The sequence below is a fragment of the Eptatretus burgeri genome, chromosome 11, assembly GCF_056783735.1.
Source record: "Eptatretus burgeri isolate ZD-2024b chromosome 11, Ebu_testis_v1, whole genome shotgun sequence".
NCBI lineage: Eukaryota > Metazoa > Chordata > Myxini > Myxiniformes > Myxinidae > Eptatretus > Eptatretus burgeri.
In genome coordinates this window covers 2,982,735-3,010,062 of record NC_140971.1, presented here as the reverse complement: position 1 = coordinate 3,010,062, position 27,328 = coordinate 2,982,735, and the positions used below count along the sequence as shown (strand labels likewise).

Genomic DNA, 27,328 nt, shown 5'->3' with positions numbered 1-27,328 from the left:
ACAGGTGGATTACATCTTAAGTAGGAGATGCAACCTGAAAGAGATTCGTGACTGTAAGGTTGTGGCAGGGGAGAGTGTAGCTCGACAGCATCGATTGGTGGTCTGTAGGATGACTTTCGAGGTGAGGTTGAGGAGAAGAGTGAGGCATGAACCAAGGACCAGATGGTGGAAGCTGAAGGACGAACACTCTTGCGTGAAATTTAGGGAGGAGGTGAAACAGGCGCTGGATGGTGGTAAACATGGGTGGGATGATTGGGCAACGACAGCAGAAGTTGTGAGGGGAGATAGCTCGGAAGGTACTTGGTGTGACATCTGGACAGAGGAAGGAAGATAAGGAGACTTGGTGGTGGAATGAGGAAGTACAGGAAAGTATAAGGAAGAGAAGGGGTTGGCTAAAAAGAAGTGGGATAGTCAGAGAGATGAAGAAAGTCGGCAGGAGTACAAGGAGTGGCGTCGAAAAGCACAAAGAGAGGTGGCAAAGGCCAAGGAAAAGGCATATGACGAGCTGTATGAGAAGCTGGATACAAAAGAAGGGAAAAGGATTTATACCGATTGGCAAGACAGAGGGACCGAGCTGGGAAGGATGTGCTGCAGGTTCGGGTGATAAAGGACGCAAATGGGAATGTGCTGACCAGCGAGGAGAGTGTGTTGAGAAGGTGGATGGAGTACTTTGAGGAGCTGATGAATGAAGAAAATGAGAGAGAGAGAAGGTTGGAAGAGGTGGAGATAGTGAATCTGGAAGTGGGGTGGATCAGTAAGGATGAAGTGAGGACTGCTATGAAGAAGATGAAAAGTGGAAAGGCGGTTGGCCCAGATGGTATACCAGTGGAGGCATGGAAGTGCTTAGGAGAGATGGCAGTGGGGTTGTTAACCAGATTGTTTAATAAAGTCTTGGAAAGTGAGAGGATGCCGGAGGAGTGGAGATTAAGTGTACTGATTCCGATTTTCAAGAATAAGGGTGATGTGCAGAGCTGTGGAAATTACAGAGGGATAAAGTTGTTAAGCCACACCATGAAGTTGTGGGAAAGAGTAGTGGAAGCTCGGTTGAGAGGAGAGGTGACGATCTGTGAGCAGCAATATGGGTTTATGCCAGGAAAGAGCACCACTGATGCGATGTTTGCTTTGAGAATGTTGATGGAGAAGTATAGGGAAGGCCAGAAAGAGTTACATTGTGTGTTTGTGGATTTAGAGAAAGCTTATGATAGGGTGCCAAGAGAGGAGTTGTGGCATTGTATGAGGAAGTCGGGAGTGGTGGAGAAGTATGTGAGGATCGTGCAGGATATGTATGAGGACAGTGTGACAGCGGTGAGGTGTGCGGTAGGAATGACGGACCGGTTTAAGGTTAAAGTGGGATTGCACCAAGGATCGACTCTGAGCCCTTTCCTGTTTGCAATGGTGATGGACAGGTTGACGGACGAGATCAGACTGGAGTCTCCATGGACCATGATGTTCGCAGATGACATCATGATCTGTAGGGAGAGTAGGGAGCAGGCTGAATCGAGCCTTGAGAGGTGGAGGAGGTACGCACTGGAGAGAAGGGGAATGTTCGTCAGTAGGAGTAAGACGGAGTACATGTGCGTAAATGAGAGGGAGGGTGGTGGTATGGTGCAGTTGCAAGGAGTTGAGGTGGGGAAGGTGGATTGGTTTAAATACTTGGGATCAACTGTCCAAAGTAACGGAGAGTGTGGGAGAGAAGTGAAAAGAGAGTGCAGGCAGGATGGAGTGGGTGGAGAAGAGTTGCAGGAGTGATTTGTGACAGAAGGGTAGCTGCAAGAGTGAAGGGGAAAGTATACAAGACGGTAGTGAGACCAGCTATGTTGTATGGTTTGGAGGCGGTGGCGCTAACAAAAGACAGGAAGCAGAGCTGGAGGTGGCAGAGTTAAAGATGCTGCGATTCTCGTTGGGAGTGACGAGGATGGATAGGATAAGAAATGAGTGTATTAGAGGGACAGCGCAGGTAGGACGGTTTGGAGACAAAGTGAGAGAGGCGAGATTGAGATGGTTTGGACATGTGCACAGGAGGGAAACGGAGTATATCGGGAGAAGGATGTTGAAGATGGAGCCGCCAGGCAGGAGGAGAAGAGGAAGGCCAAAGAAGAGGTTCATGGATGCGGTGAGGGCGGACATGCGGGTGGTTGGAGTGTCAATGGAAGATGTGGAGGATAGAGCAAAATGGAGACAGTTGGTCCGCTGTGGCGACCCCTAGCGGGAGCAAGCCGAAAGAGGAAGAAGAAGATACTCTGAATAATTAGATTTTATTTTTTTGGTGAATACTGTACATGAATCATTTTTGAAAAACAGGAATAGTTTTCAAAGAGTGTTTTCATCAAGTTTAATGTTCTGCCTTTCTCTGGTTTTGAGTGGATGGACTACATAGTTGCACATCTATTGCAAGTTTTGATCGGCTTATTTTTTTATGCCAGCAGGGATGATCGGAGAGGTGCGTACCACGACTGTGTTGCTGACCGGGCATCATACTTCGAGGCACTGCACACGGCAACTGTTTTTCATGAGGATGATCGGCGTGAATTCCACACACGACGGGAATTCTACTCTGAATGGGACCCTTACCACTTTGAATACTACGATCCTCATTATTATGATGACCAATGTGATTTCCGTGAATTTAGGGGAACATTTGAGCAAGAGGCACGGGAGTTTGCTTATCGGAGGGACCGAGACCGTGACAGGGATGGGGCGAGTGGTGAACGCAGGGTGCGAGATTTCAGTCCTACCCGGAATACCAATAGCCAGACTCCACCGCAACTTCCTCCACTCCCGCCACCACCCCCTCCACTGCCTCCATCAGTGGTTGTTACTCCATCTATCACAGATCCAGATAGTCATATGATTGTGGGTGGCTATGACATTGAACCAGAGAGCAACTGTTTGGTCACCTTGGACGAGAAGGCCCTTCGCTCAGAAAAGCGATTTGACAAGCTTGGTTGGTCTCTTGCTTGGGAGCGCGGTCATCATAAAGATGGTCGTGGAGGAGCTGCTGACTGGGAAAAACAAGGAGATGGGGGTGGTGCTACTCGGCGAGGTTCGAATGCGAGTGCAAATGATCGATGTGATGGTGTTGTCCGTGGTATCGAAAGCAGACAATGGAAAGGGCCAAGCTCAGCTTCTTCTGACTCGGAGGTGGACGCACGACTTAGAAAAGAGCATGCTCGAGATGGACGACACCCACGGAATAAACGTCCAAAAAGAGATCGATATAAAAAAGATACCACAGGTTGTCGCCCGAAAGTTGAGGTCCTTGTCTCTTCTTCACAGACTAACGTGGATCGACACTCCTCCAAAGAGAGAGAACCTGGGCGGCCTAGCGATCGTGATCCACTTGTAAGTAAGCCGAAGAACCAATCTCAATTGGACCCTGAGGTTTCTCGATCTGTAATCGAGCCTTACAGGACAGAAAGTTTGAGGCTTGATGGAATAAAAGGAGAATGTGGGCGGTTGCGACCAAACAAAGACAGGCCATCATTATTCAGTTTGGTTGAGGTTCCCTCACCTGGATTGACTTTGATAAACCAAGGTAGTGCTGGCCAAAACAAAAGCACAAGCACAGAACGAGAGCGTCATAGACCTGGAGGCCGTCCAAGTCGCTGTGATGAAAAACCTACCACTGAAATAGTTGAAACCAATCGCCGTCGGATGGAGGAACGCAAAAGAAGGTTTGCAAATGCTGAATGGCAGAGACCACGGGAACAGGATGGTGGGCATCGTGAGGAGATAGTCAGCTGTGAAAAACAGATAGACATTGAAAACATGGGACAATGTGATCGGCATAGTGAGCACCATCGAAATCGGTCTGTTACACGTACGATCAAGTGTCTTCAACAGCGGCATAGCTCTCCAAGCTCAACACTGTCACCATCTTTGCTCAGGCCAGGCCTTGCTGAGTTACTGGCAACTTCAGTGACTTCATCGCCATCTTTAGAACATAAGCAATTTTTCAATGAGAAACAGATAGACCTCAGTCTGCATATTGTCAAAGTGGATTTTAAAGTTGAGTTCGGTCAACTGAAGCACGAACCACAGGAAATGGAAATGAGCAGTCCACCACCGCCACCTCCACCACCACCACCACCACCACCGCCACCTCCTCCTTCACCACCACCACCACCACCACCTCCTCCTCCACCCCCACCACCTACCCCTATGCATCTTTCTGTACCATCTCATGCAATTAAGGCACTAGAATCTATATTGCAGGTCTCAAGCAGGTCTCCAGGTAAGGGGATTAATTGTAGGACAGATTCTGGGATAAATATTGACCACTCACAAAGTTTTCGCAAGCAGATGGAGTTGTCACGTATACGCCAACGAGAGAAAGATGCAACGCGGCAATCTGAAGCAGGAAATGCCTCGATGACTTCATCAGTTGTTCTACCCGCCTCACCTCTGCTGCTGGCACTGCCTTCTCCTGAACCAGGGATAAGCTCCGCTCTTTCAACAGCTGTGTCTGAACCCCATTTTAAAAGGAGACGCCTTGATGTTGATATTTCGAGTAAAGGCTTGCAGAGGCCTGAGCGAAATTATCGTGACTCTCGAGCAGATGATGGCACCGAACCTCTATCTGAGGAAGCTCGAGAATCCTTGAAGCCTTTAAGTATGGAGGAGGTATCTCCACAGCCTGTGGGAGATATTGGTCGAACAGATGAATCATCTATAGTGTCATTGCCCTGTAACATGGTGAGGTGTGACGACTTGAGAAAGAAAGCACCTTCTGATCTGGAACCTGGGGAGGTTCGCACAGATTCTGAAGATGATGAGAATGGTGACCGCAGTGTCAGTGGGGGAGTAACATGTCCTGCTCGTCTTTCATTTTTGGACCGTCCCACCACCAGCACTGTACGTGTCCCTCAACAGCAGCCCTCTCCCTCTCTAGTTTTGCCCAGTGTTCCGAAAAGGATGAAGAGCTATTCCTTTTCTTTGGATCATTCAATCACACCAGATACGAAGGCCCTGCTTGAGAGAGCAAAAACACTTTCTTCTTCACGGGATGAGAATCTGTCATTTTTTGGAGGAGGTGGTATGGAAGCAAATGAAGGTGCCACATCTGAGCTCCAAGTGGAAAACCTTGGCCTTGAGAAGGAGCGTCTCGTTGACAGAGATAATGAGCGTATTTGCCCTGCAAAGCCTACTCCACCATGGTACATGAAAAAGAAGAAGCGACATGGTGGGCCTGGAGATGGAGGGAAAAAAGCAGAGGTGAAAGAGGAAGCTGAGGAGCGACAGCAACTATTTGCATCCCGCTTCCTGCACAGTTCAATCTTCGAGGAAGATGCTAAACGCCTTGAACATGTTGTTCGCTGGGGTGGAGAGGATGATTGTAAGATTGATAACACATCAGTGGATGTAGCTGCAGTCATAACTGGAGGAATCGCACTAAGCCGGGTGGCATTAGAAGGAGCTACTGCTGAGGAGGGCAGAAACAGGGATCAAGCCTTAAGTGGGCCGGAGCCGGTTGGCCTGTTTCATAGCCGCTATGTGGAGCTGACAAGACTGCAACACAAAGAACAGAGGAACAAAGAGGGCATAGTAAGTGCAGCCAGATTTAAAGAGGTCATCGTACCTAGCAGAGATAATGCTCAGACATTAGCCAGCAAGGCTGAGGAGCCGAGAGTACCCATGCTTCAATATAACATAATTCCTATCAACCAACACCTCACCCCAGTATTAGAGAACCGTGTAGAACCTAGAGGCGTATCTGGCAGTGTGGTTGAATCCAGCATCTCTCCTGGAAAATTTCCTTCTTTTAAGATTAAAACTGATTGGATGGAAGAGCAGCAACAGCCACCAAGTGATAATAATTGTCGGATAGTCACTTCCAGCCAAAAGAAGGTTAAATACACTGACCCTGTGGAGTCGGTTGTTGAACGCACAGTTCGGGATGCAAGGTTGGATACTGCAGAGTTGCATTGCTTGCAAGCCTCTGGACAAAAATGTAAACGCTTGTCAACAAATGAATCTAAAATTGCCGTAAGCAAAGAAGAATGTGGAGCCATGATGATGGATTTGTCTCAAAGCACCCGTGGCAATCCAATTGACCATGAAGTCACAAAAACTCCAGAGGGGAATATGTCTGTCTCCCCAAGCTGTGAAAGTATCAAGGTGGCAGACATTTCTGTTCAATCACCCAGACATGCTTCACTGTGTGGAGATGAGTCACTTGATGACAAGGAATTGCTTCCAACCCCATCAAAAGTGAATTCTCAGCTGCAAAATCCAATGCTACCAGATGATAAAGGGACCACAGAAGTAGCTTACAAAGAGTCGATAGTAACCAACAATGAAAGTGAAAAGTCGATAGTAACCAAAGAAAGTGGTTCAAGTTCAACCAGAGAGGGATTGGACAAACTGTTACAGTTGCCGGGAAAGGCAGCGCAGCAAAGTTCACCAGTTGCTGGGCCAGACTCCAATTTGATTAAGGAAGATGTTTTGACAAATACCCATGTTGACACAGGTGCCACTTCAGAAAATGTAAGTGAAACGTCTTTACATGAGGGCCATGGGATGCAAATGGAGGTTGACCTTCCAAACTTGTGTGATAAAAGTAAAGAGATGGTAGTCTCTCTTCCTTCACCTGTAAATGAAGATCAGAAAACCAGCAAAGCATGCGTTGGTGCAGAAGGATTGAAGCAACGAGAATGCCGCAAACCTGCAAAAACAAAACGACCTCGTATTGGTGTCCAACATGCTGGTACCTCTGAAGTACCTGCTGAAGACGCAGAGGAGCGGACTGCTACACGAAAGAGTGAAAGAATTGGAAGTGCTGACAAGTTGCGCCGAATGATGTGTCCAGACGTAGATCTAGATCGAGCATCTGAGATGGACAGAGTTTCTCCAAGATTGGCACGAAAAACTGCCGATGCTGCGAGAGCATCAGGAGCATGTAGTAATGCTGGGGATGCAAGTGTTGAACTGGTTACGACTCCTGCAGTTGAAACTGGGCGTGTCCGAAGGTGCAATGTTAAGTCTGTCTATGCCACCGTGCGGACAGATACTGAAACGACATGCAATTCTGGACGCCCAAGCCGTAGAAAGCAACCAGCCAGAGAAGTTAGACGTGGTCGACCACCAAAAAATCGACGAAGAAGCATACAATCCGAAGGTGGCAGACAGGCAACAGACAATGGTGTTGGTCAAGATCATAGGGCTGCTTGTTCTGTAAATACATCTCAAAGTGATGATCAAAAACAAGACTCTAGCAATGAAGCAACAAGTGAGCCAGCTTTGACAGCAGAGGTAGCTCCATCTGGGAGGAAAACCAGAGTACAGCGGCGTGTGACACGGCGGGGAGCAGGCAGTCAAATTTTGAGTGGTGGAAACGGCAGTCGCCACAACAGTTCTCAGGGATCGAAAGGAACGAAACCTCAGGTTGTTGATGAATTGGATTTAGAAGGTTGTCCTTTGGAAGAGGAGAAAGAGTTCCAAGAAAATGATGATTTATCCTTGACATATAGTAGATGCCAGGATAAGAAACAATGTGACAAGACGACTCTGACATCGAGGTCAGTTACAGCCATGGAAACGGTGGAGGTTCGGCAAACAGAGCTTGAGCAGGCAGTGGAAAATATTGAGCGGCTGGCTGATGCTTCAGCAGCAGTCACTGGTATTGGGCCTGGCCAAGCAACTGCACAATCCTTTGAAGGGGCCGAGGAGAAGCCCTCAGAAACGGAGCTAGCAGCAGCCATTGATTCAATAATGGGGGATGAGAAGAGCTCAGAAGCTGAGGTCTTTGGTGGGCAAGCTACCCAAAGTTGCACCGCATCCAGGCAATGTGAAACAGATGCCCATTTGCAACCTCTGACGCCACGTGTCAAGCAGCAGCTGGTGGCTAAGCTTCCCGAATCGCAGGCTACAGCAGTGGCTGCACAGCAGGCTGAGGAACCTTGTGAAACGCTGACATTGTCATCAGGAAGGTTGAGAGCGCGGCCTGAGCGGGGTCGTGGTCGGGGTCGTGGTCGCAGAGGCAGTGCCAGTCGTAAGAGTGATATTTTGGATACTAAGGCCTTAAAGTCCGAATCGGTGGAACCCACTGCATCTGGTACTGCATTGGGAAGTGGCGGTGATAGACAGTTACACATACGAGATTCTATTCCTGAGAAAGATGACCTAAAAATCAAACCACAGTTTGATTCACCTGTCTCGGTCTCCAGTCAGACGATACTTGCAACCTTCCCTTTTGATGCTAGTCGACATTTACCAAATACTGAGATTAATCAAGCAATAGTACGGCCTTCAGATCCACCATCTGTTTCACAGCCATTGATTGTTTTCCCAGACTTAAAGTCTGTATTTAGCGTGCCTGGTAACATCTTACGACCTCCTTTGGTACACAGCACGACCCAACTCCACCATTCCACTGGTACAGTGGGCACCCTTGTGCGTGGTGGACTGTTGCTTCCAGAGCCACCACCACTTTCGCTTCCTCCAGATTTCGCAAGTGATCCATCTTACAAGCCTCGGTCGCTCTTGCAGCCTGTTGTGGCAGGGGGACCACCACCAAAATTTTCAGCTGGTGTGCCGGGAATTGGTGGAGCTATGCCCTTGTCTTCACGACCAGATGAATTGACTGCTACACGGTCAACACCACCTCCAGCAGCTCCCCCACCAGATACAAAGGCTTCAGACCTAGATCCTAATTCGAGCACTCTGCGTAAGATTCTCATGGAACCAAAGTATGTTCCTGCAGGAAGTGGAGTGCATTCCACTGTGACCTCCACTGTTGTCACAAGTGCTTTGGTTCAGCCACGACTTTCTTCCCAGGTTGAGGATACTCATCCTACTCCCTTAGATTCTGCTGATACCAAACGATCGTCTTTGCCTGAAGCTTATGCACGATCTTGCGAGGTAACCCGACTGGTGGAGGCTTCACGTCCATCTCATTGTGAGGTAGTTTCAGGTGGGTATGAAAGGCGGCCGGTGTCTTCACCTCGCTCTGTAATAAGTCCACCGGTGCGCTTTTGTGCACCACAGCAGGAAGACCCGAATCCTTCACTTCCTGTAAGTCTTTCTCTTCCAAAGCAACGCTTCAAGCAAGCTTTCATGGAAGGCACAAGTGGAGTCATTCCACCATCTACCGTTGCTTCGTCTCCCAATGAAATTGCCACCACAGCAGTTGCTCCTACCCACCCATATCCTTCGACGTCTACTCTCAGGCATCAAACAATGCCATCTGCAGGCCGGACATTCCCGGCAGGAATGTCGTTCTTGCCATTTAGCAATACTCGAACCACTGAAACAGGGCCAGCAGTATCTGGGGCGAGGCTGCGAGTGAAAACATCAGAAGGCACAGTAGTCTTGCTTAGCCACTCTGGACAGAAAACAGAAGGTCCGCTCCGTGTGAGTGCTCCAATCAGTCAGATACCCGCTGCCACTTCTCTTGACAATGATACTGTGGGTAATCAGTCAGCTGCAGTTGTCCCCTCAGTTCCGAAATCCATTGGAAAGTCGTCAGAGATATCGCAAGCCTCCCTGTCTTACAAGTCACCAGCCTCAAGTTTTGCACATCATCTTCCACATTTTTCTACCCACGTGACCCTTCAAAAGCCAGAGGAACGTCCACCACTTACAAACCAATCACCTTGCAGCCTCAAGCTGAGCTCTGCTTTTCCATGTTCCAGTATTCCAGGACGTCGCTCGGCAGAGCAGGCTTCAGTCATTACAATGACTCAGACAAAGACTTTGGAGTCTGAAGGACATAGTTTGCCTGAAGCGAAGGCCTTCAAGCAGGAGCCACATTCCCCACGGGTTTCCAGTGGGCTGTCACCCTCTTTTTCCAAGGTTTCACCTTCGGTGCCTGTTGCAGCGTACTTGCGGCCAAACGACCCCAGCTCGACACAATGTGGTGTCGTTGCCAGTGTCCTTACAGCAGCCACCTCTGTTATTTCTCCAGGACATTTATCTTCGACTATGGGTGCTGCAGGAGCCTCTTATTCTCGATCAAGCATACCCCATGTTGAACTGCACACCGGAACATCACGTCTGCAGACGTTTGGAACTCGCAATGGGGGAGGAGGCATTGAAAATGATCACGGGATGGTGGCATATGGGCAGGGTGGCACACGGATGACAGGACCCGAGGTGGTCGTCATGACACCCACAGGAGGTTGCCATGATCAATACAGTCAGGAGATGATGCTTCGAGAGGGGCGGTTTTATCAGTCTTCAGCTTGCCCGCATGATGGAGAGGCACGTCTTTCTTGTACACCTGACAGCAAACCTGAGGCCAAGTCCTCTCCAAGTGGGAATAAACCATCAGGGAAAGAAGCCGGAAGCAAGTTGACCGGCCTGCCATCCTCACAGTCCCATCGCGGGGGTGTACAAATGATGCTGACTGGTCACAGTATGCTGGCTTCAGGAAATAAAAGCTTCACTGACTACCGTGGGACGTATGGAGAAGCAGTACTCGTGGGTGCACAATATCGTCAGCTGTCCGGTCTTGCTCTCAGTCCCACTACACGGAGCTTAACTCCTTCACAGGTAATTAATCTTTACTCGCAAGCACAGCCTTTTCTCTCCATAAATGCTCCCAAAGGGCATTGCACTTGGCACAACATGATACGCACAAACTCAGGTTCTTTTTCCGTTGTATTTGGCTTGATTTCATCACTTTCTTTTGCTGTTATTTGGGAGATCATTTATTTATGTCAGTCTTTTGTGTCATGAAAACTTCAATTTTATTGAAATTGAGATGGATGCAGAAAGGCAAATCACACAATGGTGTTGTTTGTACTCCCGACAAAGCGTCCCTTTGTCTTTGTTAACTCCTTTAATAGCAGGCCAGTTATTCCTGAATTGAATCGTAGCCTCTGGGAATGTTTGTGATACCGGGATCCCAGGCTAAAGTCCAAAATTCTGTTCAATCTCCGGATTATTTCCTCACGTCCTTGTAATCCATGTGAAAGTATCCGATATTTTTTTTCCTGACATTCTTATCCTCTATGCCATATATGTATAAATTCCCCCAAAAGCATGATGGCACATGTGACGGCACGCCAATATCGATAAATGTGATAATTTTATTTCGAGTTTATGATGGAAGTGAAAAAAGTTTAATTATGTAAAACCTTTGTGCTTCTTTACACAGACAGGAAAGTCATATCTGGGGCTTGTCAATGCACAGTGTAAGTTTAAAACGATATTTACTTTTAATCATGTTTTGGAGGAGGGAGGGGGGGGGTGGTAGAGCAGGAGTTAAATGGCCTGTGAGTGTCGTTATAAATATATGCTGTTGGACCCCACTATTTGTGGACCCCATGTATTCATGGGTCATAAAGTGTGACCTGCTTCTACATTTGTGCTTCACATTCACATTTATTTTAAACACTTCAGGACTGGTCTCCTATATCCAAATGGGAAAATGGAAATCGGCCAACATTACATAAAAAGGTCCAAAAACAGATCTCCCTTAACGACAACCCAATTAGCTTCTTGTACTTTTAATCATCAGCAAGGTCATGGAATCCATCACCACAGTTGACATAAAATCATTCCTTTTCTCCAACAGCCTCATCTCAAATCGTCAATTCAGATTCCGACCTGGTCACTCTCCCTTGGACGTGCTGTTTCTACTCTCCCACCAATGGTGGAGGCCCTCAATATCAGATGTGAGATCAGATCTGTCTCTCTGATGAACATACCTGGAGCTTTTGATACAGTCTGGCATCCTGCCTTGCTCTCCAAACTGTCTGCCTATGGAATCCAAGGCCAACTCCACTCTTGGATTACGACTTCCTCCACTCTTGTTGTCACCATGTGTCTCTCAATGGAACCCTTTATTTTCCTCTCCCTGTCAAGTCTGGAGTACCCCAAGGCAATGTTCTAGGCCCATATTATTCCTAATCTTCATCAATGATCTCACTGACTCTCTGGAAAATCCTCTATCTCTGTGCTGATGACTCCACTCTGCCTTGACATCTCTCATCCTTCTGACAGATGGGCAGCAGCCTATTCCCTCTCATCAGACCTTGACAAAATCACAAACTAGTCAAAATCTGTTCCCTTTGTTCTGTGCCATTGCTCTTCCATGAGCGTAGACCATGTTAAATACATAAATAAATAAATAAATCAACCAATCATGAAAAATGTCGATGTGAGTCAGTCAGTTTCACCCTTCTCCTCCATAACTCCAAAACCATGAAACCTCGTGGCCCCAAACTTTGCATGCATACTCAGGGGACTCCAAGGTGGTGCATGAATGAAAACTGGGTGTTTGGGTTCATTTAAACACCCCTTTTGAAGATAATTTAGGGGGTGCTCATCATGTAAAACCAAAATAAGCCTTTCCTAGATGTTGACGCGTCATCTTGGTCAACCCTCTGTCAGCTCGCAAGGGTCTTGAGCTCCTATTTTTATTTTATTTTATTATTATTTTTTGGCCAGCCCAACAATGTCTTGACTTGGAACAGGCCGCACCAATTTTTTAATGATCCTTGGCACACCTGAGCTCCTGACCACGTACAAGGCTTTCAACCGCAGCCTGATGAAGTACTGCTCTCCCCTATGGGCTGGTGCTCCCACCTCGCACCTTCCTTGTCTTCATGCTGTGGAAACCAAGGCATTCAGGATTATTTAATTGGTATCTCACACGATGAGGCTGAGTCTTTTTGTCTCTCACTCTCTCACCGCACGTAGGTCAGTGGTATTTCTGTCTTCTACCGTCTCCTCTCCGGCCTCGCCCCCCCCCCCTGCTCTGTCTGGGATCTGTCTCCCCGATATTTCCACATGGTGCTCAAGGTTTGCCAGTAACCCCCTTCTGGTAAAACTACCACAATCAAGAATCGCTGCTCACCTTCACTCTTTCATTCCTCTTTTTTTTCCGCCTCTGGAGCAAACTCTCCCACACTCTCTTCAATCCCACTGTTCCCGCCAGGTATTCAAAACAGCTGTTCACCACCATCTATTATCTTCCCCCATGCAAATCCTTGATCTTTTCTACCCCCGTTAATCCAACCCAAACTCCTTCAAATTCTCTGCTTTCCCTCCTGAAAGTCCCTGTAGTGTCCATCTTGTATACCCTGTGTACCCCACCCCATCCCTCTCCCTTCCACAGATCTCCTCATGTGTCTGTTCCACACTGTGTTGTGCCGCCCCTCTTGTCTCCTGCTCCATTTGTTAAACGTTATGTGTGTTTACTTTTATACGAGCCTTGACATTGTATACCAAAAAAAATTTAAAATATATAAAAGACTCTGCATTGCAGATTCCGTGCTCGTAATGGCAGGTTAGAAGTGCCTGGATAAGCAGAACCGGGTTATTGAAGCACACAAACTGCGCATGCACAAAAGGCCTCGTTTTTAGCATTCATACATCATTTTGAAAGTTGCGTATTGCCTCAAGTTGGCAGACATTTGCATCACAAGTGAAAAGATCAAAAATATTTTTCTTGTTTATAGAAATAAATAAATAAACAAGCCCATCATCAGACCCTTTGATAAATATCCAACTCTTTTTGTTGTGAGATTAACTTGTTGCATTTGGTCCGGTTGAACTTGTAACCATCGTTTTGGTCCAATGATAGCAAAATATCTGCCAAGGGCAGGAGGGTGAGATATGACACCACGGATTGTCAGGTGTTTTAACACACTCGTCTTGTCTGCTGCCCCATTTCCCAAGGCTGAAGTTGAGCAAGCCACGTGCATCAAATCCCCCCGTGACACCCGCGGTGCCACAGAGGGCCTTGGCCCTTCTCATTTTGGCAGTGTCCTAACGGGAGGTGGCACGGACGTGTCGACCGCCGGCCATTCGTTCTTGGCCGCTTCTCAAATGGACCACATTATTCACGGACGTTCGGAGCCTCCTTCTGCCGCCTCTCATTCGGAATTGGCTACGGCGGTCCGCTCGCAATCCAAGGTGGGTTGAGTGAGGGCATGACGACACCCAAATTCACGCGGCACGAGCACTTGATCAACCTTGTTATGTTTTCGAATATCCTCCATCCATTTAACCTGCAGCCACGAGCCATCGCCACTAACTTAAAAATTATCAGCAACAGCCAAGCCTGTGGCCTATCTTTAACCACCACTTCTTCAACACGATGTAGTTGTGTCTTACACCCCACCCCCAACCTCCCCGCCTCCATTTTATTTCTTCAACACTGTATGATTCAACAGCTCAAGGTGTGTTTATACTCATTTATGCAAGTTTAAGCTCTCATGGTATCTTTCATAAAGTCTTCCTTTCATCCATGAATTCATCGGGAATAAAAACTCTCTTCTATCCCCATTGATCGGCCCTCATGCTACCTTCAGCATGCGGTGGTACTTGTAACGTCATCCAAATGAACAGCAGCTACACAATAGAGTTCAGTTTATCAACATTCAACTGGGAATGGAGTGTGGGGAGAGGTGGGGGAGTTTGATTGAAGAAGAGAATAGTGTGGCAGCACAGGGACATCACCAGGGGTTTCAATTGTTGTTCTTTTTTATGTAATTTTTTGGGGGTGGGGTGTGGGAGGGGTGAAGAAGGTTGTGGTATGATGAATGAAAAAACACTGACGGCACATTCACCTTCGGATGAGACCTTCTCAGACCACAAAATCATGACACAGGTCTACAATCACCAATCTATATCTCAGGTACCAACCAGTCCTCCTATTTTCCATGTACCACTCCATCCCCAATGCTTCTTGGTATGTATTTAATTCCAGTTTAAACTTATCTCCTGTTTCGGCTGCCACCACCTTTCCAGGGAGACCATTCCATGCATTGACTACTCTCTTGGTGAAAGACCCCTGCTTTGCTACCATCTTAACTCTCTTCTTCTTTACTCTCAGGCTGTCTACTGGACCTATCACTCTCTACTGTGCCGAATAATTCTTCTGTACTTTTGGCGACACCCTTCATTATCTTAAACATCTCTATCGTATCACCTCGTAACAGCCTCCTTTCTAGTGAATGAAGCTCCATCTCCTTCAGCCGCTCCTCATAGCTGAGTCTAGCCAGGCCCAGAATCAATCGATGCTTACCTCCCATATCCATTACCACCCCCAGATCTTTCTCCCATGTGGCACGCTCCAAGATAGTGCCTTGTATCATGTAGTCCCTATTTTTATTATTCTTACTCATCCCAATCACCTTGCATTTCTTTGTTAAACTACATCTGCCAATCTTTTGCCCAATATCTGAAAGTATGTACACTTTCCTAACCTGACCACCCTGTTTTTTGCTCTCGACTTTACCCCCAAGCTTCATGTCATCTGCCAATTGAGAAATTTAAAGGATCAACTTTATTAGTTCATCATAGTTTTGCAACGTCACACAATCATTCCGATTTCGTAGACAAGTTGGATGAGCCAGGAAAAAAAACCTCATACTCGGAACACCCTGCGTCTTAAACAGTCAAAGGCAGCCATTGGAAAATAATTGTTGCTTTAGTAAATACAAGAAAATTAAACCACAAACTATCAAGGAAGTGCCTCCTCCTTCACCTGCAATGCAACTTCATTTGTATTTTGTGTATTATTTGAATGTACATGTGAAATGCGTTTTCTGTCGTGCAATCAACGGGGTTTTCCAAAACATTTTAACTTGTTTCAACGGTCCTCACTTGTCACCACCTTCCTTTGCTTTCTTGCCTCCAATTGTGACCGAGACCGATATCATCAACACATCCTACTCTTGGGCACCATATGGACTTAGCTGTTTGTACAGAACATGATGAAAAATATTTGCTCGAACCCATCATCATGTTTAGACGTCATTTCTTTGTTTGTCCACAGGTGGATTTGCACCTGTCGGCAGCGTTACCGGCACAACTGCAGCGCAGCCATTCGGATGTGCTGCATGGCTATCAAGTCGGCACCGGATACCTTCAAACCAAGGTCGGGGTACCGACTATACCCAGGTTATCGAGTTTGGCTTGCCCGCCGGTGGCCTACCTGCAACAGACCGGTCGTGGTTTTGAGGCCCAGCAATCTCCACCTCCGGTAGTCTATTTACAACCTCCTGGCTGTATCTCTGAGACCAAACGTTTATCACCTCCAGAAGTGCCCTCTGCTGCTCCTGTTCCACAGCCAGTGGACCAGCCTTTGCTAAGGGTAAATGCCATATTTACTTGACAAATGGACTGTCTTGGTCAGTCTATTAATGCACTGTCATACAAATGTTGCTGATATCGAATTTATTTTTACTTTCAACCACTTTCCTGTCACTGCAAGCATTGTGACTTAGTGTAGAATAGTGATCGTCACTTATTTAGAGGGGGGGGGCATTTTTGCCGATAAGACATCGGTGTGAGAGCCGCCACACCGCCTGCAGGACTCCATAATGGCTGCTACTGCGCCCCGCCTCCACATACTCTTCTTCGTTGTGGTTCACTGGGCTGCAAGCAGAATTGTTTGTACACGGCAAACATATCCCGATGGAGTGATGTTACTTTTATGCTTCACACTAGAACACTCATTTGAAACCATTGGGTCAATTTGATAGTATTTATGGCGGATTATGATGGGGTGTTTTCACATTTGTGTATTATCGGCCGCATTTCAGGGGCCGCACTTTAGGTCACCAGTGGCCGCGGGCCTTGTAATAAAGAACAGAGGTGTAGAATATAGAGCTTGTAACTCGTCTTCCCTGCTCGGATATCGATGGTACGTTCTTTGCACTTGGTGTACCCCTACATCTCACTGCTTTAGCTCGTATATTATCATTCCAAATAAATGAACTCTTTTTCTGTTCTCTAAATACCCGTAGCATACAAGGAAAGCACAATTTGACAACAAATGATTATTATTGATCAGGTACTTCTTTGTGGATGTTTTTTTTTTCATTTTTATTTGTTTATTTTTTATTTTTTTGAAGTACAGTGCAGTATTTTAGTCACAACAACTCTTTTGTCCCGTATGAAATGGAGAGTCCGTGACAGTGACATACTACCGCAGTGACACCCAATCAGGCCTTCATTCACCCCTGACCCCTGTAGCTTTCTAGGATTGTAGTAAATTCCATTGGGCTGAGAATAGCTTTTCCTTTTTGATAGCTTTATTACCCTCCCCCCTTCCTCTCCTCCCCTCTCCTCCCCCCTCCCTCCCCTCCCCTCCCCCACCATTCCCTATCCTTACCCTTTCTCTCTCCCGCTTCTCCTTTACCCCCTTTCTCTCCCGCTTCTCCTCCCCCCTCTCTCTCTCCCGCTTCTCCTCCCCCCTCTCTCTCTCCCGCTTCTCCTTCCCCCCTCTCTCTCCCGCTTCTCCTTCCCCCCTCTCTCTCCCGCTTCTCCTATTCCCCTCCCTCTCCCATTTCTCCTTCACCCCTCTCTCTCGCTTCTCCTTTCCCCTTCCCTCTCCTCTCCTCCCCCACTTCCTTAATTATTAAGTTCCTTTCTACAACAACTACTTTAACTTTTAGTACAGCACTTACTTTTTAATTTGTGTGTGTGTGTGTGCAGCGATACCCCACGGTATGGCAGGGTTTGCTCGTTTTAAAGAACGATGCTGCATTGGTTCAGTTCCAGTTTGTAGGAGGAAACAACGTGCTGGCACATCGCTCACTGCCGTCGCAGGACAGCGGGCCTTCCCTGCGCATCGCCCAGCGCATGCGCCTCGAAGCCTCTCAGCTTGAAAGTGTCACCAAGAAGATGATGGTACGGCTGGGAGCTGGGATAAAGTGGGGTGGAGCAGGGGCATGAAGGGGGTTACCAGAGGACGTGCAAAATGGCTTGCAGGATGTAAAAATAGGACCACTGGACCTGTAGCTTATTTGGACCCTGGCCTATTGCTGTAACCCAAATTTAGGAGCATTCTGATTGGTGGGTCTGGAGAAGATGGGTTTTGAAGGAATTTACGTGATTCTCCCAAACATTTACCAAGTCCACCATTTTGACACACCTACGGTCAGGTGATCGGCATGACCTCCACAATTTAACATCACGACCCCATCCTCATGTTCTAACCTAAATTTGGTAGCATTCTGACTGGTGGGTCTGGATAAGAAGATTTTTGAAGGAATTTATTAAGTAGGCCATTTTAAAGTCATGTGACCGGAACGAGTTTTGTAATTCCTGTTAACTGTCAGAAGAGGAACGTTACTGCCAAATTTCAACCCGATCGATCCAGCGGTTTGGCCGGAAAAGTCGAAATGGGAGACAGACAGACGGATGGTGCGCGATGACAATACCTTATTTGGAATTTAAATTCCAGATAAGCTAAAAATTGCTTGTGTGAAGCAAAAACGTGTTGAATCGGGGGCATGAAGCTAAGCATTGTAAACTGTTTGTGTGCCAGGTGGAGAATGAATACTGCCTGCTGCTGGCACTGCCATGTGGGCGAGACAAGAAAGACTTGGTCAATCAGACGGAAGCTCTACGCACGGGCTTCATCAGCTACCTGCAGCAAAAACAAGCTGCTGGTATTATTAACGTACCTGGGCCTGGCACGAACCAGGTGAACAGCACAAAAGTCCACTTTCAAAATGTTTTGTTTGCTTTCTCTGCTCATAGTACATTTTATGACTTTAAGTGAATGATAAATAACCGCCGTTTGAACAAACGTATTTTTCATGTTTTTATGTTAAATGGTGAGAAAAGGCTCGTAGAGGAGCTTGTACATGCATCACGTGTAGTTGAAGACGTCGGGGGGACAACGGTGTACGTTTACGTGGATATCAAAGACACCGGTATACGTTCGACAAATTAATGCAGAACATGGCATTTGAACCTGGGATTCCAGCATCCTGAACCACGTGTTCAAATGTAGATGTTTAAACAGGCCAACCATGGCTATCGATTCATCTCAGGTTAAAGTTCAGTTACACATGTCGTCCCCTTTGATTGTTACCTTCGTACACATTCACTGTTGGAGTAGCATGCTTCCTCTCCGGAGGGAAATTTTCACTTCACCTCGCGTCGTCATGCGAGACACGTCTGGCCACCTGGCCCCGCTGCGGTGTGTTGTGTCGGGTGGGGGAGGGGGGGTTAAAGTGATACTATTATTATTTTTATTATATTGACCGTTTTTACAGCCATTTTTCCCTGCTGTGCAGGGGTTAGGCTTTTTCTTGAGGCAATGTTTTATGGCCGGATGCCCTTCCTGACGCCAACCCTGGTCGCCTCTTACGACACACAGGGATATGGTACACCTATTCTAACCGGGGCATACACCGGGACCAGTATACTGGTACTCATTTCGCCGACCTCGGAAGGATGACAGGCTGAGTCAACCCCCTGGTGTTAATTCAGCAGCCAACGGGGCTTGAACTCAGGACCCTGGGATCCCAAACCACCACCCTAACCACTAAGCCAACACCAGGCTTAGGTTAAAGTGATACTGATGAAAAATATTAATTGTTGATGGTTTTATTTATTTATTTATTTATTTATTTATTCCATTTCTTCTCAACCAAATAAACTAACATCGTTTGCTGAACTTGGTAAGCAGGAGGCTGCACATTGACCAACGCTCAAATGTCAAACCACTTTAAAATGGGACCTGCACTGCATCGTTCAGGATAAAGTGAGCTTGACTCGCTATATTGTCCGAGACTTCCTCCGGGTACTCACACCAGTTGCTGAGTGGACCACGGTTAATCAAACTGAGAAATGAACGACAAGACAGGAAAGGCAGTTGTGCAGAAGGTGGCACACGGTGTGGAAGCGGACCGACCCGTCTGTGGTCTGAATACCCAGAGATGTACATGGTATACAAGGTGTTCCAAAAAAATGTACATGCGCACACCTTGAATGTTGACAAGACGTTTAGAAATGTGGATAGAAGTGTGATGCCAATAATACGGTGTTGGTGTTATCATGTAAATTCACGCATTGCATTGTGGGTGTGAATTCAAAATTGCGGAATTGCATCTGACATTTTGACGTAAGTCGATTTTGAAGTGTTATTGGAAAATTGAGACCGTTCGAGGTGGCAAGACGTTGGCGACATGAAATTGAAACCGAGTCTCCAACACGTACAACCATTTGAAGGTTAAGTAATAAGTTTGAAGCAGATGGTACAGTGAAAGATGCACGGGTAGATCCAGGATTTTAGGTTAGTGGGGGAGGAGGGGGGTGCAAAAATTTACATTGTATTGAAAAATATAATTTTACCATGCAGAGCGAGGTTATTTAATTGTTTATCATTTCAGAATGTTTACCATTCATTAACTGATTTTGATTCAGTTTGCTAAAAAGACTTAATAATTGAACGTTCACAGGCTCGGATAAGAATTCGTGTTCTCTTGTTTTCGATAAGCAGCGGTTAAATTACATTACAACACACGGTCTGCTCTCTTTCTTCAATGGATACTTCATAATGATGATGCATAAAAAGACCAAACCAGCAAAAGATAATATTACCAACAGCATGACTATAATCTTAATCATCATTCCTAAATTCCAACACACTGACAAGGCTCTACCAGTTAGCGGAGTTACAAAATCCAATTGTAACATCCATCCATCCATCCATCCATTGGGACCATCCTCTGTGCAGAGCGTTGGTGCTGCTTAAGTCGTCTCCTTGGCTATTGGGCGCAATCCTGGACGGGTCGCCACTTCGACACAGGATACCAGCATGCTGGCACTCATTTTGCCGAACTCGGAAGGAAGACGGGCTGAGTCAACGCCACCTGGTATTAATTCAACAGCTGAGCAGGATTTGAACTCAGGATCCAAGAACCCCAAGGCCATCACCCTAACCATTAAGCCAACACCAGGCAAATTGTAACAGTTTAACTATTTCTTACCTTTTTCTGTATGCACATCATGGTTCTTTAAATCTGTCTTTTTTTTGGAAATTCTGTCTTTGTTCTGCTTCGGCCTTCGTCGTCATCGTTGTTGTTGTTGTTCATTCAGGAAATTAAAATGACAACAACAGAAACTACACTGAAAACACCGAATTGATATCCATTTTTTTTCAACAACGTCTCGGACCTAACAGACCCTGATGTTTGCTACAATGTGTTCGTACATTTCAAAAACGTAAGCATAATTAAATACTTCGAGCATTTTCTTCAATGTAATCGTTTCAGATTTTGCATTTAAAACTTTTGAAACGCCATGCAATACGAGGTTGGCTTACCTACTTTACCGTATATTATGTATTTCGTCTTTACAGTAGAAATTGTTCGAAAAATTCACTGCACAACGCAGTTTACTTCTCCACATTCCGAGAGACCATACCTTCAGTTATATACACCTCATTGCATGTGGAAAAAAAAAAGATGTCTTTTGACGGGAAGGGAAGGGTTTAGGGAGGCCACATTCCCCCGAGGGGTTTATCGGAAAGAGCTTGTGCCGGGTTCGCCCTCACCCCTCCGGATCTGCCCCTGAGATGTGTACATGGGCCACTCCGCAGACTGATGAACTAAGGATGAAGTGATGAAGCAAGTGCTGTCACTCTGTTGCAACTTTTGATGTGTTTGCCAGAAAAGTCGTTAACGCAGTGTTCCCGTCAGACCGGTATTCCCAAAACCAGTGTACACCAGATTTTGAAGCCGACAAGTCGAAGCCGCACATACCGAGACTCTGTGCAGGCCTTCAATGAAGACGATGCAGATCATAGGGTTGAATTTTGTGAATTTTTATTTATTTTTTTATTTTTAAAATGGATGCATGATGACAATGAATCCTTTCCTGACTCGATGGATGAAGCGACTTTCAAACTCAATGGTGATGTCAATCGGCACAAATGTTTCCCGGTCCTCTGTTAATCCACAATTGATTGAAGTAAAGGTGTTAAATCTTCCGGGGGTTAACGGCGTGGTGCGGGGTGTCTCTCAAAGGACTGGTCGGACCTTGTTTTTTTTTTTTTCTTTTTCTTTGAGAAGACTGTCACTGATCTTTCCTACTTAAAGATGCTTCGGGAAAACATTCTGCCTTGCATTGATGAGATGTTTTTGAGATGTACACCAAGGAAGAGTTTTATTTCCAACAAGATTGAGCACCACCACGTTGTGAGAGGTTGACTTGATACTCATGTACCTGGAAGATGGGTATAACGAAGAGAAGGTGTGGAGTACCTTCCTGTTCTTCTGATCTACACCCTTAAACTTTTATTTGTGGGGTACTCTGACCGACACTGTGTGCACTAGAAAGCGAACAACCCTGACAGAGTTAAAGGATGAGATTGAATTAGCTTGCACTGCTATTTCACCAGCATCATGTGCACACGTTTGTGTCGGTCTGTAGTACGGTATTCTCAAGATTGCGTTGAAGCTGGTGGTGGACATTTTGAACATTTACATCCTTAAAATACATGCTGTACTAATCTAACATCATTTATGTTCTTTACAAATAAAATGTACATGTGAGCAATGTGTTGTGGGTTTGTAGGTTATTCTTTTGAACCGTAGCACCAAGCGACTGCAAATTTTAGGTGTAGAAACGTCAAAATCTAGGCAAGGTTTTAAGCTACCCCTCTCCCCCCCCCCCCCCAAAAAAAAATCCCTCACACAAATTCCTCCACCCCCTCTGTATGTATGTTTGTGTAGCTCTGAAAAATCATATTAAAAAATGGCTGGGCCAATCTTCATCAAATTTTGCAAACGTGCTGGGGGTACCGAGGGTTAGGTCATGGATACAACGAGGAGCCACATCCTAACGAGGAGCTGCGGGGTGGGGGGGAATAGGACCACTGAACCTGCAGCTTATCTAGGCCCTGGCTGAATGTTGTAACTCAAATTTGGTAGCATTCTGACTGGTGGGTCTGGAGAAGAAGATTTTTGAAGAAATTTACTAAGTTGGCCATTTTGATTTACTAAGTCACGTGACTGTCCCCATTAATTTGCAATCCCCATAACCAGTCAGGAGCAGACCGTTGCGGCAAAATTTCAGCTGGATCGGCCCAGCGGTTTAGCCGGAGAAGTAAAAATGGGAGACGGACGGATGGATAGTGCATGATGACAATACCTTATATGGAATTTCAATTCCAGATAAGCTAAAAACTAAGTAGAGGTCTCACACATGAGCATTGAAAACATTGAAATATTGTAAAAAAAATCGTTTGTGCATTTTTTGTTCTTTCACGACCGAAACTACCACCAGGAAAAGCTCACTCAGCCCTCCCCTCCCTCCCCTCCCAACCACCACCCTTCCCAGGCAGTGCCGGGTAATCTCTGACAATATCTTCTTTTCTTCTTCTTTCGGCTGCTCCCGTGAGGGGTCGCCACAGCGGATCATCCGTCTCCATTTCGCTCTATCCTCCACATCTTCCATTGACACTCCAACCACCCGCATGTCCGCCCTCACCGCATCCATGAACCTCTTCTTTGGCCTTCCTCTTCTCCTCCTACCTGGCGGCTCCATCCTCAGCATCCTTCTCCCGATATACTCCGCTTCACTCCTGTGCACATGTCCAAACCATCTCAATCTCGCCTCTCTCACTTTGTCTCCAAACCGTCCTACCTGCGCTGTCCCTCTAATATACTCATTCCTTATCCTGTCCATCCTCGTCACTCCCAACGAGAATCGCAGCATCTTTAACTCTGCCACCTCCAGCTCCGCTTCCTGTCTTTTTGTCAGCGCCACCGCCTCCAAACCATACAACATAGCTGGTCTCACTACCGTCTTATATACTTTCCCTTTCACTCTTGCAGCTACCCTTCTGTCACATATCACTCCTGGAACTCTTCTCCACCCACTCCATCCTGCCTGCACTCTCTTTTTCACTTCTCGACCACACTCTCCGTTACTTTGGACAGTTGATCCCAAGTATTTAAACCTATCCACCTCAACTCCTTGCAACCGCACCATACCACCACCCTCCCTCTCATTTACGCACATGTACTCGGTCTTACTCCTACTGACTATCATTCCCCTTCTCTCCAGTGCGTACCTACACCTCTCGAGGCTCGCCTCAGCCTGCTCCCTACTCCCCACAGATCATGATGTCATCCGCGAACATCATAGTCCGTGGGGACTCCAGTCTGATCTCGTCCGTCAACCTGTCCATAACCACTGCAAACAGGAAAGGGCTCTTAAATCCTTGGTGCAATCCCACTTTTACCTTAAACCAATCCGTCATTCCTACCGCACACCTCACCGCTGTCACACTGTCCTCATACATATTCTACACCATCCTCACATACTTCTCCACCACTCCCGACTTCCTCATACAATGCCACAACTCCTCTCTTGGCACCCTATCATAAGCTTTCTCTAAATCCACAAACACACAATATAACTCCTTCTTGCCCTCCCTCTACTTCTCCATCAACATTCTCAAAGCAAACATCGCATCAGTGGTGCTCTTTCCTGGCATAAACCCATATTGCTGCTCACAGATCGTCACCTCTCTTCTCCACCTAGCTTCCACTACTCTTTCCCACACCTTCATGGTGTGGCTTAACAACTTTATTCCTCTGTAATTTCCACAGCTCTGCACATCACCCTTGTTCTTGAAAATCGGAACCAATACACTTAATCTCCACTCCTCCGGCATCCTCTCACTTTCCAAGACTTTATTAAACAATCTGGTTTACAACCCCACTGCCATCTCTCTTAAGCACTTCCATGCCTCCACTGGTATACCATCTGGGCCAACCGCCTTTCCACTTTTCATCCTCTTCATAGCAGTCCTTACTTCATCCTTACTGATCCACCCCACTTCCTGATGTACTATCTCCACCTCTTCCAACCTTCTCTCTCATTTTCTTCATTCATCAGCTCCTCAAAGTACTCCATCCACCTTCTCAACACATTCTCCTCGCTCGTCAGCACATTCCCATTTACGTCCTTTATCACCCTAACCTGCAGCACATCCTTCCCAGCTCGGTCCCTCTGTCTTGCCAATCGGTATAAATCCTTTTCCCCTTCCTTTGTATCCAACTTCTCATACAGCTCGCCATTTACCTTTTCCTTAGCCTTTGCCACCTCTCTCTTTGCCTTTCGCCACCACTCCTTGTACTCCTGCCGACTTTCTTCATCTCTCTGACTATCCCACTTCTTTTTCGCCAACCCCTTCTTCCTTATACTTTCCTGTACTTCCTCGTTCCACCACCAAGTTTCCTTATCTTCCTTCCTCTGTCCAGATGTCACACCAAGTACCTTCCCAGCTATCTCCCTCACCACTTCTGCTGTAGTTGCCCAATCATTCCACCCATCTTTACCACCATCCAACACCTGTCTCGCCTCCTCCCTAAATTCCACGCAACAGTCTTCCTCCTTCAACTTCCACCATCTGGTCCTTGGTTCAGCCCTCACTCTCTTCCTCAACCTCATCTCCAAAATCATCCTGCAGACCACCAATCGATGCTGTCGAGCTACACTCTCCCCTGCCACCACCTTACAGTCTCTAATCTCTTTCAGGTTGCATCTCCTGCTTAAGATGTAATCCACCTGTGTGCACTTTCTTCCACTCTTGTACGTCACCCTGTGTTCCTCCTTCTTCTTGAAATACGTATTTACCACTGCCATTTCCATTCTTTTTGCAAACTCTACTACCATTTATTTGCCCTTCCACATTCCTCTCGTTGAGACCGTACCTACCCCTCACCTCCTCATCCTCTTCATTCCCTTCCCCAACATGCCCATTGAAATCTGCTCCAATCACCACTCTCATCCTTGGATACACTCTCCACCACTTCATCTAACTCACTCCAGAAATCTTCTTTGTACTCCATCTCACACCCCATATGCAGGGCATATGCACTGACGACATTTATCATCACCCCTTCAATTTCCAACTTCACACTCATCACTCGGTCAGACACTCTCCTCACCTCCAATACCCTCTTGACATAATCTTCCTTCAAGATTACCCCGACACCATTTCTCCTCCCATCAACACCATGGTAGAACAGTTTGAAACCACCTCCAATGCTCCTAGCCTTACTCCCCATCCACTTGGTCTCTTGTACACACAGTATGTTCACCTTTCTTCTCTCCATCATATCAGCCAACTCTCGCCCTTTGCCAGTCATAGTATAGTCCCCACATTCAGAGTTCCAACTCTCACCTCCACACTTCTACCCTTCCCCCTCTCCCACTGCCTCCGGACTCGCCTTCCCCATCTCCTTTTCCTCCTTCGCCCAGCAGTAGCACAATTTCCACTGGTACCCTGCTGACCAACGGTACCGGTGGCGGTCATTGGTAACCCAGGCCTCGACCGATCCGGTGTGGAAATTCGTTTTGTTGTCCGCATAATGATTTGGCATCGGTTTTTACGCCAGATGCCCTTCCTGACGCAACCCTGGTCGCCTCATACAACACACAGGGATATAATCTCTGACAATATATACATAGATATATACAGTGCCTTCAGAAAGTATTCACACCTCTTGACTTCTTCCCATTTTGTTGTGTTACAGCCTGAATTTAAAGTGGATTAAATTTAAAATGTTGTCATTGATCTCCACAAACTACCCCATAATGACAAAGTTCAATTTTTTTTTCCAAATTTTTACAAAACAATTAAAAATTAAAATCTGAAATGTCTTGCATCAGTAAGTATTCAACCCCTTTGCTATTCCGCTCCAAATTTTGCTCAGGTGTGTCCGATTTCCTTTGATTATCCTTGAGATGTCTCTACACCTTGATTGGGGTCCACCTGTGGTCAATTCAATTGATTGTACATGATTTAGAAAGAGAAACACACCTTTCTATATAAGGTCCCACAGTTGACAGTGCATGTCAGAGCAGAAACTCGACCGTGAACTCCAATGAACTGTCCGTAGAACTCCAAGACAGAATTGTGAGGAGGCACAGAACTGGGGAAGGGAATAAAACAATTTATAGAGTGTTGAAAGTTCCCAAGAGCACAGTGAGCTCCATCATTAGGAAATTGAAAAAAGATGGAACTACCCAGACTCTTCCTAGAGATGGCCATCCAACCAAACTGAGCAACAGGACAAGAGAGACCTTGGTCAGGGAGGTAACCAAGAACCTAATTAAATGACTGTGATGTAACCAAGTTTGAATGTAAAACGCATATTCGTGCTCCGCCCATGTGTCGCATCGTCTCCGCTGCAAGCGGGGAGACCGGCGCAGCCCTGTCAGGTGGGACGTGTACTTGTATCTGGAAAAGGCACGGTTTTTACCATCGCACTTGGAGTGTTTTCAATAAAGAAATTAATTTAAACCTCTGCGAGTGTTGGTTAAACTGCCTGGAGCATTCCTATTCAAGAATCGGGACATGTAGGCCATTCCAGGATAGTAAAAACCTGACCTCACACTCATCTCATCACCGGGAAGAAGAAGAGCCACCAAGTCGAGCTCGCTTCACACGCGGTCTGTCGCTGGCTCCCGGGTTTCGTCAAATTCTTGCAGTTCTTCGCTCTTGGTCAAGGCTAAAGCAGAGACAGCCGAGACCTCTGTCAGAGCTGTTATGGGATGTAAATCGGACAAAGCTTGATTGCTACTCGAAGAGCAACAGACGCAGCAACAATTGATG

The 27,328-nt window shown here is 46.5% G+C and overlaps 1 protein-coding gene across 9 annotated transcripts in view; it reads left to right on the top strand.

Moving 5' to 3' along the window:
* The window catches only part of SPEN (spen family transcriptional repressor), a 123,981-nt gene that overhangs the window by 86,156 nt on the left and 10,497 nt on the right, over window positions 1–27,328 (top strand). For 7 of the 9 annotated variants that reach the window (XM_085847725.1, XM_085847729.1, XM_085847724.1 and 4 more), the window contains 5 exons: window positions 2,424–10,491; window positions 13,627–13,863; window positions 15,731–16,048; window positions 17,395–17,589; window positions 18,230–18,388. In XM_085847725.1, the coding sequence (XP_085703851.1) occupies window positions 2,424–10,491; window positions 13,627–13,863; window positions 15,731–16,048; window positions 17,395–17,589; window positions 18,230–18,388 (8,977 nt within the window). Of the gene's footprint in view, window positions 1–2,423; window positions 10,492–13,626; window positions 13,864–15,730; window positions 16,049–17,394; window positions 17,590–18,229; window positions 18,389–20,431; window positions 22,301–27,328 lie in introns of those variants that run through there. The other 2 variants (XM_085847727.1, XM_085847723.1) reach the window with 2 other exon arrangements.